At 47.4% G+C, this 14,528-nt stretch overlaps 1 protein-coding gene across 2 annotated transcripts; it reads right to left on the reverse strand.

Moving 5' to 3' along the window:
- Positions 1 to 105: 105 nt before the first annotated feature.
- Positions 106 to 14,276, reverse strand: LOC148830065 (choline-phosphate cytidylyltransferase B). 2 transcript variants are annotated; one of them, XM_088921438.1, is made up of 8 exons: positions 13,862 to 14,276; positions 8,473 to 8,572; positions 6,257 to 6,373; positions 5,115 to 5,266; positions 4,445 to 4,523; positions 3,751 to 3,893; positions 3,035 to 3,223; positions 106 to 2,103 (listed from the first exon to the last, which is right to left on the reverse strand). In XM_088921438.1, exons 1-8 carry the CDS (start codon positions 13,931 to 13,933, stop codon positions 1,906 to 1,908), a joined length of 1,050 nt encoding a protein of 349 aa, XP_088777564.1. In that variant the 5' UTR covers positions 13,934 to 14,276; the 3' UTR covers positions 106 to 1,905. The 2 variants fall into 2 exon arrangements, with proteins under 2 accessions (XP_088777564.1, XP_088777565.1); XM_088921439.1 differs by lacking the exon at positions 13,862 to 14,276 and adding an exon at positions 10,904 to 11,020 and having other exon boundaries at positions 112 to 2,103.
- Between the last annotated feature and the right edge of the window lie 252 nt (positions 14,277 to 14,528).

Below are 14,528 nucleotides of genomic sequence, written 5' to 3' on the forward strand. Positions count from 1 at the left end.
AAGGAAATGGAAGTCTTGCTGATCGGGAAATTTCTTCAGGTATTTACCTCCCATCCTCACCCAAAGCGAATCCCGGCTGTGACACACAGACACACGAAGGCCTAGTCTTGTCTTATACCCTTTATTTGTTACATATTAATCCATTTTTTTAATTATAAAAAATCTAATTTGAAACATTTCTTTCAGAACATTCAATACATCGACTTTGTACAGAACGCATCGAAATGTATGGACTCTTGAGGCAAAAAGATGGTTTTTTTGCCCTTGATTTTTTTTTTGAATGAAAACCCCACTCCGCACTCCGTGTGGAAAGGATCAAGGCCTAACATGAACACCTATTAGATATTCTTGAATAGGTAGGCTCGTGGTGGACAGCTCCAGTGCTGCAGGGCCACTTTTTGGAAGTTTAGAGTGACCCAAGACCAAGACCAGTGGGTCCAGTTAGCTGGTGGAAGAATGTGCTGGAGTAATGGAACATTATGACCAAATAACCTTAATAACACAAGGCTCTGATACGGGGGTTTGATCAGGATTCACCCTTGCACACTCTTAGAAAGACATCTCCAGCAGTCGTGGTCTCTAAACATCCGTGCATGATGCACAGAGACACTGAACATGAAAGAAGATCAAAGAAAACAAGGTCACATTTTCACTCGACACTCAACAGTACCGAAAGCATTATACCACTGGAAGTAAACCCACCATAGTGTCATTAATGTGCCGTGGTAAAAAAAAAAGTTTTTGATTTGAATTTGGTTTGCTTTTTTTTATTTATGCAGTCATTACTACTAATCGTTACAATAACTACACATTTAACAGACGTCGGACACCTGTCCTGGTCAGAGGAGACACACTGTGGCAGGTAAGCAGAAGTATTTGTTCAGCTGGAGAGTTTTCCTCTCAGTCATAATGAACTAATAATCTGCAAACCTGCTCGTCTGCTGTCCTCCAGGACTGGAGTTGAGCACCACTGCTTGTTACATTAAGTTAAATGAATTTGTTCAAACAAAACGTGCAAACTTTGCACAAAAAAACACATGAGAAATCAGATTTACAGAAAAAATTCATCCCCCCTACGAGCTTTCTCTTTTTGTTACATTATAGTGGTTACACATCTTTAAAAGCATTTTCTAGAATTCTCAAGTAACCTTCTGCTTTACACAATAATTGTATTGAATTGCTGTGATTCCGTCAGGAGTTCCTGCATTGTCAGAAATTCATGATTGTTGGCGACTGGCTTTTGAGTCCTTGAGTACAGAGTCCTCAGGCACCACTCCTGTGGACTAAATTCAATCCTCTGTTTTTTTTAAATACATTGATATCTGCGTAGGCAGGAACCCAGTGTTAATCTGAAGATCATTAAGATATAGATTTTTTTTACATTTTCTACTGATGACTTGAAACAAAAAAGCAACAAAGGACTTTTTTTTCAATGCACGTGTCAATTTTTGCAAAGTGTGTCAAAAAAAACAGCTTATCTTCAACGGCTCAAGTACCAGTTCGTTCAAAACCGAAGGTTAACATTCATGTCAAGTATCATCACCCCAGTCTTTGGCAAGTAAGCCGGTCCTGAGTGGTCAAGGGATCTTAGACACTTCTGTTGTGAATTAAAAACACTTACCTGCTATTCTCTAGTTAGTTCTAGGTTCAAGATTAATAATCATTAGATTGACAGGCAGAATGAAGTGTTTCAAGTCAGAATACATGTGAGTACTTTTAAATACATTTTCTCATTGGTACCCATGAGGCTAAGCTTTTCTTTCAATGTGCTATGTCCACATCTCCCTGCAACGTGTTTATCCGGGGGGCGACTCACAGCACGGCCTGCCGCTGTGGAAGGACCGACACAGGGGCGCCGCCCTGTCTGACAGTAGCGGTACTGCGTCCCGGGCTGGCAGGCGGTCCCTACTTCTCGTCCTCGTCCCCCTCGCTCATGCTGCTGACGGAGGCAGAGGCGCCGTGCGGGGAGGCCGGGGGGGAGGTCTTGAAGGCCCAGCGCGAGGTGGGGGAGGGCGAGCGCTCCCGCGTGGGGCTGCCCGTGGGGGACTGGCGCGGAGACAGCGCCTGCAGCATCCGCCCGCTGCGCTCCTGGAACATCTGCTTCTGCGGGGGAGAAGCACACGCGGTCAGCCCTTACTCGCTCCCGCCTGAACCCTGCAGAAGACTTTAGAGTCTCCTCTGCTGTGTTTAATCTGAATTAAAAAAACCCCAAAACTGAGGGTTCTGCTGGGCATTTTAGAGAAGAACCATGCTCTTCGAAGGTAAACTTGAATACTCACGTCATCCGTGAGGTTTAAGCCTTTTTGGGTGGACTAAGGCTAAATGAGTGTCCTGTTCCTTCAGGAGACACCTTCTTTTTAATTACAGTCGTTTGGCACAAATGAATCTATTGTTAGCAGCTTTAGTGTGATAAGTTTAAAAAAATCTTCATGTAATTAAAAGTGTTTCCCAAGGGGGAACATTTTATAATAAGAATACAGAGATCTTCGGAGGTGGGAGTACCTCTAATACAACTACAGTATTTAAAAAAAACTGGAATATTTAATTGTATTCTTGTCTAATACTTTTCACAGTGTGCATTGCTGCACTTACCTGTAAATATTAAGAATTTGCAAGACAGCCAAGTGCAAATTAAATGTTCTTATACCTCAAAAAGGTCTTCTGCAAATCCCACTTTAATTGTGTCAGAAACAACTTTATTGATTAATATGTAGAAACTTACAGCAAATACTGATCAATAAAGAAATAGTTTGAAGACCGCTTATTCCTTTTTCTCCTTTCTTGAGTGTCAGACCTTTGCTGATTAATGGGTTTGACCATTTGCAGTTTGAAAGTCACCTGTGCAATAAACTGTATGAAAATGACTCTTGCTTTCCCCGCAAGCAGCTCCTAAAATGCATATTTTTACATTTAGATTTGTCTAAAGAATGACATTTTAATAGTGATTTTGTTGCGGACTATTGAGGGATAATATCTTACCAGCAACAGTCAGAAGACACATTTCTCAAAACCGCGGAAGCAGTGTTGTTCTTACCCAGGCTCCATCAGGGCCAAAGAGCTCCAGAAAGCTGCCGATAAACTCTCTGGATTTCTCTTCCCACTTCTGGATGAGATCATGGCTTTTCTCCTCTACTTTGTTCACAAAGTGCTTTGACTTCTCCTCCACGTTCTTGACCTTCTCCTTCATTCTGTCCACCTGGTTCTGCAGGCGGTACTTCTTCTCCTGCGGTGCAAAAGAGAAGCTGATGGGCTGGGTGCTCAGCGGGAGAGCGAGAGGCTGGAGGCCCTGCAGAAGCCAAAGAGCAGGAAAACGAATTTCCCCTGTCGGAGGGGCTGGAATGAGGCTCCTCATTGTGCTCCGTTTTGGACACGTTTTTATGGGCTGTTTACGGATCTGTGTCCGGCTGTGTTAAACATCATCAGTGTGAAGCCCTCTATGTATTTCATATTCCTCCTTGAAAGGGGGAGAATACTTCCTCCTGAAACTCAGGCCTGAGCTGATCTGAGCCTTCCCCATGGCCTGTGCATTTCCAATGCCTCCTGCAGACTGACAGGCTCCAGATGCCACCTGAGGAACACAGTGCTGGACACTAAAGGTGGTTTGTGCACATGGCTACAGAGCAGAACATCTGTCTTTCTTAGCTGTGCTGCCATGATGCGAAGCCACACTCAGCACAGTGAACAGCCTGTTGTCAGTGTAGCTCCAGCCCCTCCCTGGACAGCTCTTGGAACAGCAGGCCTGACACTCACGTTGATGAAGCTCACATTCAGCTCCTTCGCCGTGTAGCCTCTTTGCAGGTTGCGTCTGGCGTACACGTCATAGTCGCGCACGATGCGAGTGATGATGTCCGACGTGGAGATGCCCTCTGTTCTCTGAGTGGGGACGAACATGCCTGGAGCAGAAAAAAGACTGGAGGCCCAACGTGCATAGAGACTACTAAGAAGCAGTAGTGCTCCATCTAAAGCGAAAAGACCTTCACATTACCATTCCACATCCATACCCACATGGCTTATAGTAAACCAGGTGGTTGTAACAGGAACTCAAGCTGTTCGGAGAGACAGAAAAGGTTCATTTCCAACATACAACGGCTATACTTTTGTACCACTCTCTTAAGTGTTGTTATCTTTCTTCCTCTGAAAGATTCTAATTTTGCACATTTGAGTGAATGCTGGTGTGAACAAGAGGGATACAGAGCTCTTTGCTCATTTCCCTCTAGAGAGCTGGGTGTCATTCCATCAACCTGTTGACTGGACTAGATAACACTTTACCATGCTGCTGTCGATCACTGACACCTAAAGCTCACTTGATGTTCAAACATATTGCACAGAACAGCGTTCTTCTCAAGGAGAAACTAGGATGTTTTTGGTTTGAGTATTTGTGACTGATTAAATGACACAAGGCATGGATTGTGCATAGTCCTTAAGGGTTGTTTATACTCCTCACCTGCCTCCTTTATGTGCTTATACACATCTTCTGAACCAGCAGAAGAATATGGAATATCGTCGTGAGCAACAAAGTCAATCTGCAAAAACAAACAGACGCATTGAATCTGATTAAGATTTCACTGAAGAGGAAATTCCCCTTATTTCACAAAACTCTGACTGTCCAGTACAATCCTGGACAAAAGGCCAATCACTTTAATTGTAGTGAATAATTCTTGATGGCTAGAGTTTGATCTCTGCAGACAGAGGACAGAGAAGAGGCATTTTCCCATTTAGCACATCATAGCAACACAGTCTGACACTGAGCCATGTTGCACAAGGACTTTTGCCATGAATGAATCTTCATTTGTATGCTGGTCAGGTGGTCCATGATGAATGGCTATGTGTTAGCTGGGGGTGAGCACTTAGACTCACACAGCTTGGCACTGGCCCCAAGGACGATCAAGGCTGAAGTCACTGCGCTTTTTGTGCCAGAATCTGGCAGCGTCCCTTAACATCCTGTGGTTTGGAAACTATGATGTTCCAGTGCTGCAGAGTGACAGAATGATATATCCATCTGTATATTTGGAGTGGACAAATAGCAAAACCAATTCGCTTCACTCTAAATATCAAACACTTCCCATCCATCACAGCCATCTCCTCTACAAGCACACGTTCCCCACAGAGCTGACCTTGTGCTGTTCGAGGAACTCGGGGGTGAGCGTCCAGGGGGCGTCCCTGATGACCTCGTCGACGTAGCGGCAGTGCCTCAAGGCCTCGTACCTCTCCTCCTCCGTCATCACCGTGAAGCCCTTGTACTTGTGCGTCAGCTCGTCGCTGCACACTGAAACACCGAAAACCGCCGTTAACCCCCAGCCCTGAGGTGCGGGACTACAGGACAGGGGGTCCAGCCCGTGCCCATTCGGCCCACCGTGCTGGATCTCAGGAGCTTGTTTACTCTAGAACCTCAACGAGGAACAGACTCAGAGCAACAGAGCTTGTTTTGAAATTCGCGGCAGGAATCGACAGACCCCCCCACCTTCGAGTAATTTGCTGCAGTATGTCTTGTTATCGTATACTGGTTATCTCACTGCTGACCCAGATCAAGCTCAGTTCAGCCCCTGACAGCCTGGCTCTGACTGAGTAGAGGGATGAGAACAGTGGTGTTTAAAGTGTGCATCTACAGCCCGGCCAGGCCAGACAGCTGTGTTTTTGTAAGAACGTGGAAATAAAGAGGGCTGCAGAGCCCATTCGGTCTGACTGGCTCATTCAGTAGTTTAGCAGCTAAAATACCTTTACCTCTGAAAGCGTTCAGAGTCTAGGCCTCAACAACCTAACCGTTCTGGTTACTCGCAAATCTTTGTGTGAAAAGTGCTACCTATCACCTGTGCTAAAAGAACCCTCTTCATTTCATGCTGTGACCCTGAGATTTTGTTTCACAATTTAGTGTGCAGTACTCCTGTGGATTGACAATATCCATACCTATCCACAGGGCTCCGTAAGCTTGGATCAAATCTCCTCTCAGTCTCCTTTGTTCTAGGCTGAAGAGATTCAGCTCCATTAACCCTTAAATATAAGTCATTATGTGACCATCCCTGAGACCAGGTGTCATTCCTGCTGCTCTTTCTATGAATTCTCCAGACTTTATCCTTATTGTGGTAAGACGATAAAAACTGAACGCAGTACTCTGAATGAAGGCTTACCAGTAACATTGTAAGTCACATTTATTAGTTTCAGATTCTGTGTTCACCATATCGATACTACGAGCATTTAATAATTTCATAAGTAAGCCGGGTTTAAAGAAGCTGGAAGTGTCACACTGAAATAGTCCTACCTCCCACTATCAGGTATCCATTAGGGAAAAGGTTCTTGGCCTGCATGAGAGCGCGGGCGTGGCCGGAGTGGAAGAGGTCAAATATCCCATCAGCGTACACCCTCACTGGCCTGTCCACTGCGAGGAGAGAAAGACACGGTCAGCAGACACTCTTCTCTCCCTCACCAGGCCGTCCTGCTGCCAGCCTTCCCATTCTCTAATGAACACCAGTCCTGGATCAAACTACAGGGAACTTGAACTCGAACTTGAACTTTATTGCCATATGTAACCGGTACTGGTACAATGGAATTCTTACTTACAGAAAGTCTCTCGATTGTAAAACAAGTGTAAAAAACAAAACAAAGTGCAGACAGTGCATCAAGACAATGTACAAACAAACAGTAGACAATGTGCAAGTAAACATGTAGACAGTTTGAATGTAAACAATACAGACGTGTAAACAATGACTGGAGATGTGCAATAGATAAGAAATCATAAAGAGGTAGATGGTAATGGTGTAGGTGTGGTCCGAGGGGGATGGCTAAATGTGTTCGCCAGTCTCACTGCTTGTGGATAGAAGCTATTGAAGAATCTAGTGGTAAGTGTCCGTATGCTCTTATATCTCTTGCCTGAGGGCAGTGGGGTGAAGAGCTCATGCCCGGGGTGGTGACTGTCCTCTGTGATGGCCAGAATTCTACCACGGCAGCGGTCCTCATAGAGCTGTTTAATCTCGGTGAGACCGCAGCCAATGATCTTCTGGGCCATATTGACCATTCTCTGCAGTGCCTTTCTTTCTCGCGAAGAGGTGTTGCCATACCACACGGTGATCCCGTTGGTGAGGATGCTCTCGATGGTGCAGCGGTAGAAGTTCACCAACACATCTATTGGCATCCCCTATCGCTTGAGGCACCTCAAGAAATAAAGGCGCTGCTGAGCCTTCTTTATGATAGAGTCCGTGTTCACAGTCCAGGTTAGATCTTTAGAGATGTGAATTCCCAAAAACCTAAAGCTGGTGACTGTTTCCACTTCTGTTCCATCAATACTGAGTGGGCTGTGTGTGTGTGGCCTGTGTCTCCGAAAGTCCACTCCGAAAGTACAGGGAAAACTGAGAACAGGAGGCGTTTCTTCACACAAAGAGTCGGGGAGTCTAGAATAAGCGGCCCAGCCCTGCTGCTGAAGATCATACCCCGGTTTCCTCCAGATCCTCCAGAAACCAAACGAGCTCGATGAGCTGATCCCCATCCCTCGTGTGCATCCAAACGTGTGACGGAAATAAAGTCACAGCAGAAAAGATCCTCCTTGCACTGCTTTCCAAGCTGCAGTTTCACCACGGTTTGGCCCCTTACTGTGCCTGCCTGGCTTCCCCAGCTCGTCCTGCGCTGTGCTGTTCCCCTGTTCGCCTGATACACTGTATGATTTCAAGGGCTCTGCCTTCCTCGGAAAGCCATGGGAAATCAGTTAGCACACACCAGAACGGGAAACTGCCGGACAGCATCCCCTCTGGCAAATCTTACTGTCCTGTTTTGTTATCCTCACTTGCTCATACCAGCCTTTTCTTCCTGTGCGGGAATAATATCAGAAAGACGATGCTCAACCGTGTGCACATTAAGAATGAAACTGGGATTAGAACTGCAAGGGGTTTCCCGTCGGTGGTCCTTATCTGCAAGTGTGCCGGGGAGCTGTACTTTCTGCTGCTGTGGGCTGACAGATTTGCTGACAGAAGGGCATCAGATGGGGCGCTGAAGCAGTGTTTTTTCTCAGTGCTTAGTCGGCATATTTAAAAGTAAGGCTTGTCCTGACAGCGGACCTCAGACAGAGCTCTCTGTGTGGTTAAATCATGACCATGCGGTTTCTGCTGGAGTGTGTTTGACTGGCCAGAAAGAACTGAACTGGCCTCTGAGCCGACTCTGACTATCTCAGATCGAATATATTTTTCCTGTCAGGATTTATATTTCGAATAAATAAATATTAACATGTGTTGAGTATGATATGTCTTCATTCCAATCCAGTCCAGAATCAAAGATCGCTGCCAAACTGCGGGGCTGGATTGAAACTCAAGTGCTGTAACTGGAAGGTATTGCTTGTGTGCTCAAACAATCACCGGCACTGCACACAAAATGAACAGCTGTGGCAAGCCTGTTGCACTTCCTTTGTTGCTAGTGGGAAGACAGAACACCTAGAGAACACAACCTGGTAGCAGCAACGGAAACCTGCAGCCCCAGAGAGTCGGGCCTGACCTGGTGTGCCCAGACGCGCCTGAGCAACGGTGAGCCTCTCGTGAGGAGCTCTGCACTGACAGCTGGTTTCGTCCGCGAACGCAGCGGGCTCCCTCAGCGTCTGAAAGAGAGCAAAAGAGGGGAAAGCGTGTGTTTGGAGTTGGCAAGCTTGGTAGATTCCTGGGAATCTGCCTCCCCTGTCTTTGGCATCTCCCTCGGGTGCTGCAGGCTGAACAACAGGTACTGTAGGACCAATATCTTAAAAGAGGCGTCCTCCCAACTGCCTGCAAAGCTGACTGTTACCATGCTTCTGAGAACCGTTAGTTTCTCTGGTGTTTTGAAAGCTGGGTATAGCTCAAGCGTACAACACAAAGATAACATACATATGGTCCAGTTGTTGTGTGTTGTTGTTTTTTGCAATGACGAGCTGCATGATAGTCGTTTTGAATGTGCACAATCACTTAATGCATACTTGGGACCAGCACGGCATAACCTGGTCAGGATGCATTTCAAAAACACAACCCAACTGCTTTTGCTGCTTGTTTGTTTTTTGTATGACTCCTGAAGCTTGCATCAACAAGGATTTTTTTTTGCTGAGGATATTTAGATTTAAAGCGAAGTACCCTTTGGATGGTCCTTTTCAAATAATGTTCCCTGCCCAATTCATTAATCCTCCAGACCATGTTAAAAATGAGGCTATTTTCTCTGGTGAACAATTAAGAACAATTAGTGTGCCCTTGACATGCCCCTGGGTTGGCAAAAAGTCAAGGGCCAGTCCACCTGGACATGCTGTTTCCAGTCATCAATAATTCAGCGCCTGTAGCTTCCTACACTCATGTGAACATGTCCTTTTGTTCAAGTAGAAAACTAACATCGTAGCATCTTGGGTTTTAGTCTTCTGTAGCTGTCCATATTTTCTCTCACTGGAATTACAGCGGACCTATGAGTATGGCCTTTGGGCAGCCTTTATTAAGCACGGTTTTAAAGCAAAATAGTGTGACCTGACTGTGATTTGAAAATTATCTGCAGAGCTGTCAGATGGTAAGGTTCTGGATGTACCCTATTGCACAGCGTCAAACAAAGGAGACGTGATTCATTAAATACAACAGCACAAGACTGAAAAGAGCTGTAGAAAAAATCATCTTGTCCTGATGGAAACTGGCATGTTTGTCAATACCAGCCTTTTTAAAAATAACTCTGGTGTTAGAGTCTGACCCCAATGACCTCAGGTTTTGTTTAAGCACACCACAGCTTAATTGTATTAGATATCAGGGATATTGACTGCTTGTAAGAAACAGATCTAGAGCTGCTCAGCAGTTTCGAAAATTTACGGGGATGTAGCAGATAGATTTTCGATTTAAAGCAAAACAAAATGAAAGTGATGTAACAATAAAAGACCAAATGTTCTCAGCAGCTTTCTGCCTGACAGATATTGGCCATGGTGTGTAAAATCCACTGAAGGAGATGTCTGTTCAGGGGTCAGGCAGTGTTGAACAGGGAACAGGAGAGAGAGCTACAAACTCCGCTCATTTCGCCCAGCACAGACAAAGGGTGTTCTAGGTACATCTTTGGCAGAAGTGAGGTTGTGGGATTTCAGAAGATGTAACCCCGCTCATGGTCAAGAGGCGAAGAAGAGCGTCCAGTCCAGTGCACAGCTGGAGGAGGTCCAGGGGCTCCAGTATGAGGCTCCACAGAAAAATAGGCCATTAAACAGCTGGAGCACATCTGGCAATAGCCGCCAGCTCAGCTGGACTGCCCCCTGTTGGCTGCTGGGCTGACTGCCCTCGATAAAACTGGGTTAGAGAACTGAAATGGTCAGAAATCAATAACTTGCATGTGACAGATGCTTATTGATCAACGGACCTGGATTGTTTCGACTACAGACTTTCTGTCAGACAGAAATCATATTCAATTTTCCTTAGCTGCAGGGGTAACAGAGGGGAAGGGCGTACTGGATGCTGGGACTGAGTACTGTGTCGCCAATGGTAACAACCTTTCAAGACCCTTCCCAGAAGGCCGATGCACTGCAGGAGCTCCTGAAGGGCGGCTGAGACACACTGCTCTTATCTTGCAGGTTACTATTCTGGTCCTATTCGCTGTGATAGTCTGACATCCTCTGCAGCACCAGCATGCAAGACGAGAAAACGGAGAAACTGAGAAACTTAAAAGGCCGCATCCACAGTAACTCCAACCCCAATCCCGCCTGGAACAGGATGGCTAGCCGGGAGGTAGCTGGGATGTTGCAATTCCAAGCAGGAGCTTGTTGTTAGCGAGAGCAAAGAGGTTGAGCCTGTCCCTGTCCCAGTGTGCTGTCAGGCAGCAGCACCGCGAGGGGAAGCGAGGAGCGGCTCAGCATTTCACATCACAGACACAGCCCTCAGCATGCTGCTGCTTCCGCCAAGACAAAGGAGACATTTCAGACACGGAGGAGAAAAAAAACACATTCACTCACCGTCCGCGGCTGGGGGCATGTGTGCTCTATTTCCTCCATGGTTCCTGAAGGAGGCTCAAAAGAAGGGAATTTTGGGATACCTGTCTGTGACTCAGCATCAGGGCTGAGCACTAGCATGGCTATCCTCCTCACTCTATTGTGCCCAACACGTCTGCCCACACTCCAGCCGGCTCCCCCCCCTCCCCCTCCAAGGTTGGCAGCTTCTTCCTAGCAATTCGTTTGCTCTATGATGTCCTCGAGAGGAGGCCGAGAGAGGGTGGGGTCCTCTATACAGTATTGTAGTAAAATGCAGGCTGGACAGCCACAGCCTCGGTCGGTTACCATAACAACAGCCTCATGGAGGCAGAAAAAAGGCAGGGAGGGAGGGGAGGCGTCTGCAGGGAGAGCAGCAGCCCTGCCGAAGCTGCTGCTCCCTCGTTTGCATGGGAGGAGCTGATTGGCTGCCACGGCCATAGCGCCACCAGGAAGCGATTCGCACAGGCCTGGAGTGTCATGGGATATGCAAATGAGGGAAGCTGTCACCGTGTGGGTGGAGCTCAGCTCTGTGCCCTGGATGCGCCAGGCTCACTCAGCCTGAGGTTTAGGAGGCTGTGCGGGGGGCACACTCTCAGGTACAGGCAGGTAACGAGCTGGCTGACCTCAAGCAGTATAGTGAGGGATTTAAGGGACGTATCAAGTTCACATTTATTTGTCATTCCAGCCATATACAAGTATACAGTGGAACGAAATATCATTCCTCCTGGTCCATGGTGCAAATACAGGCAGGACAGACAGGACACTGACATAGACATTGTAGACAGGATACACATAGTACAAAGTGCAGATAGTGCAAATGACAAGGCAATACATAATACATTATACACAACACACTGGGGGGATTTATACCCTGTTTCTGGAATTGGAGTGGGTGCAAGTAGATTCCAGGGTGTTGAGGAGCCTGAGAGTCTGCAGGAAGAAGCTGTTACAGAGCCTGGTGGAGCGAGCCCATACACTGTGATATCTTTTCCCAGATGGTGTGCATGGGACATAAAGTGCTTACAAAGACGACATTGTACCCCACATTTATAAATACATTCTTACCTTAAAATTTTCAATGCATTTTTACCTTCAATCATTTCTAGGCATTGGCCATTTATTTACAAAATAATGCCACTGTATGATGTTACTGCAAACTAAGACAGTGTTTTGTGGGAATATCAATTGCCTTGGATTACTGAAACGTACAGTATACCCTGTTAGTTCTCTCCTCTGTGCTGTCAGTAGTGTCTTGGAGTTAGGAGTCCAGGTGAGTGAAATGACATCCTAAGGCTTTCACAAGGCTCCAAACTACTTTTGCAAAGTATGCATTATTGCAGTGTTTCCCAGAGAGATACTCTGGTGAAGGGGTGATGATGATGATAATAATCATCATCTTCAGCAGCGCTTCTCTGGACACTCCACTCAAAGAGCTTTACAGGTAATGGGGATCCCCTCCACCACCACCATTATAGCCCCATCTGGATGATCTGCCAGTACTCTCACACACACCAGCTCTCAGTGGGGAGGAGAGCAGAGTGATGAAGCCAGTCCAGAGATGGGGATCATTAGGAGGCCATGATTGGTAAAGTCCAACGGGAATTTTTTCCCAGGACACCAGAGTAATACCCCTACTGTTTTTGAGGAACACCCTCGGATTTTTAATGATAATGTAGATTGAGGAGCTCAGTTTTACGTCTTACCCAAAGGACGGCACCTTTTTATAGTACAGAGTCCCTGTCACTATACTGGGGGCATTGGGTCCTACACAGACTCCAGGGTGAGCGCCCCCTGCTGGCCCCACTAGCACCTCTTCCAGCAGCAACCTTAGCTTTCCCAGGAGGTCTCCCATCCCGGTACTGGCCAGGCTCACACTGCTTAGCTCCAGTGAGCTGCCAGCTTTGAGCTGCAGGGTGACGTAGGGATGGGATGTCATTATCTTTGGTCCTGGATTGGACACATCCCGTTCTGTGACTGGGGGAGGAGAACAGACCGATAACATACTGCACAGGGCAATTCCTCATGTCCACACTTGGGGGCAGTGTTACTTTCTCAGCGCAAGTGAACCAGGGAGCCCCTTCAAACCCAACACAACCCCCCATGCCCCACGCCCACCCACCCCCCAAAAAACAAACTCTTTACATGATTTTACTGTAACATGGGATCGAACTGAAAGCAAGACACCCTTTGATTTCTAAGTACTTCGAAGGAGAATAAAGGCAATGGTTTACTTTTGTCTGAAAATGACATTCTGTCCTGTGTATGAAAAAATAAGTTTGAAACTTGTATTCAACCGAACTTTCTATGCTCAACACGTTATATAATCAGAAGAAAAGAAAGAATGTTAAAATAAGGAAGAATATTTTAAAAATATTAAATATAGCCGGTCCTTGATAATTTTCAGTTTAGGATTTGAAACAAAAATCTTTCTTAGACAAGTGTAATTGAGGTTAATCCAAAATCCAAAAATATGTTACCAGTAAGTCACCAACATGTTAAAAGATATGTAAATGATGTCGCCAATGTTAACTGGTTAGCAGGAAAATTTGTCTGTACCGATTAACAACATACAGGTCAACTTCGTTTCCACTCTCTTTCTCTCTGCCCCGGTGTCGGGTGTCTGGAAATTTTCGTTTTCATCTTTCTCTCTCGTCAACCAGGTATAGACCGAAGTCACGACTAAACAGACCACCCGGAGTCCTGCGCGCATTCGGGAAGGCAGGACACCCGAGCCGTGTTTTGCCGGTCGGACCTGTCGTCTGCCCGGCTCCAGCCGCGATCCTGGGGCTGGGGGCAGGCTGGAGTCCAGCGGCAGACGGGGTTTATTCCCCTGCCAAGCCTATCCGCAGGGCAGGTATTACACTGTGACACGAATCGACATTTAGTGACACGGCTCCCCTCTCGCCTCCCTCCCTCCCCCCTGCTTGAGATTGCCAGAATTACCTTGCGGGGCGCTTTGACGCCTGGAAGAGGCTCCCCAACTCTTCCTTCGCCTCTGCGTTTCCTACCAACCATCTCCGACCGCGGCAGCCCCCGAGCACGGCTGGCCTGCCTCTGTCAGCGCGGCGGAGCCCGGTTTCGGGAACCCTGGCTGACCCTCTGCTGACGAAGTCGACAGTGTGCAAAGTTCATGCCAAGTTGGTCGCGACGGGCTCCTCAGTATCGACAGCGAGAGCGGTGAAAGGCCAGTTTATCTAATGGGGGGGGGAGCTTCGGGACTGCTGCCGCTGGAGCGGCACGGAATGACCGCTGGGGACCCCCCTCCCCTAATGCGGTGACTCGGGGTTCGCTGCGCTTGCGGGACGACCCCGATAGCGGCGCCCTGAAACCGCCGGGCCGCTCGCTCAGCCCGGTGTGAGCGCAGTGATGTGGGAGCGAGGGGAACGGCACGCCTCGGTGAGCAGGGTCTGAAAGAGCTGCTGAAAACAGGCTGCCATTGTTGGGACAGAAGCACCCGGGGTGGTAGCCATGGCAACTGCTTCCTCGGGATAAATCGCCCCATTTAGCCAGGACCAAGCGCCTGGAGAAGTCCGCCCGCTTAGCTTTCCCACCGTTTCCATTCAGTTCAGCTCTTAAAGGCGCAGGCCTGACCCGAGGCGGGGCCCTGTTG

The sequence above is a fragment of the Atractosteus spatula genome, chromosome 7 (genome assembly GCF_055471065.1).
Source record: "Atractosteus spatula isolate fAtrSpa1 chromosome 7, fAtrSpa1.hap1, whole genome shotgun sequence".
Lineage (NCBI taxonomy): Eukaryota > Metazoa > Chordata > Actinopteri > Semionotiformes > Lepisosteidae > Atractosteus > Atractosteus spatula.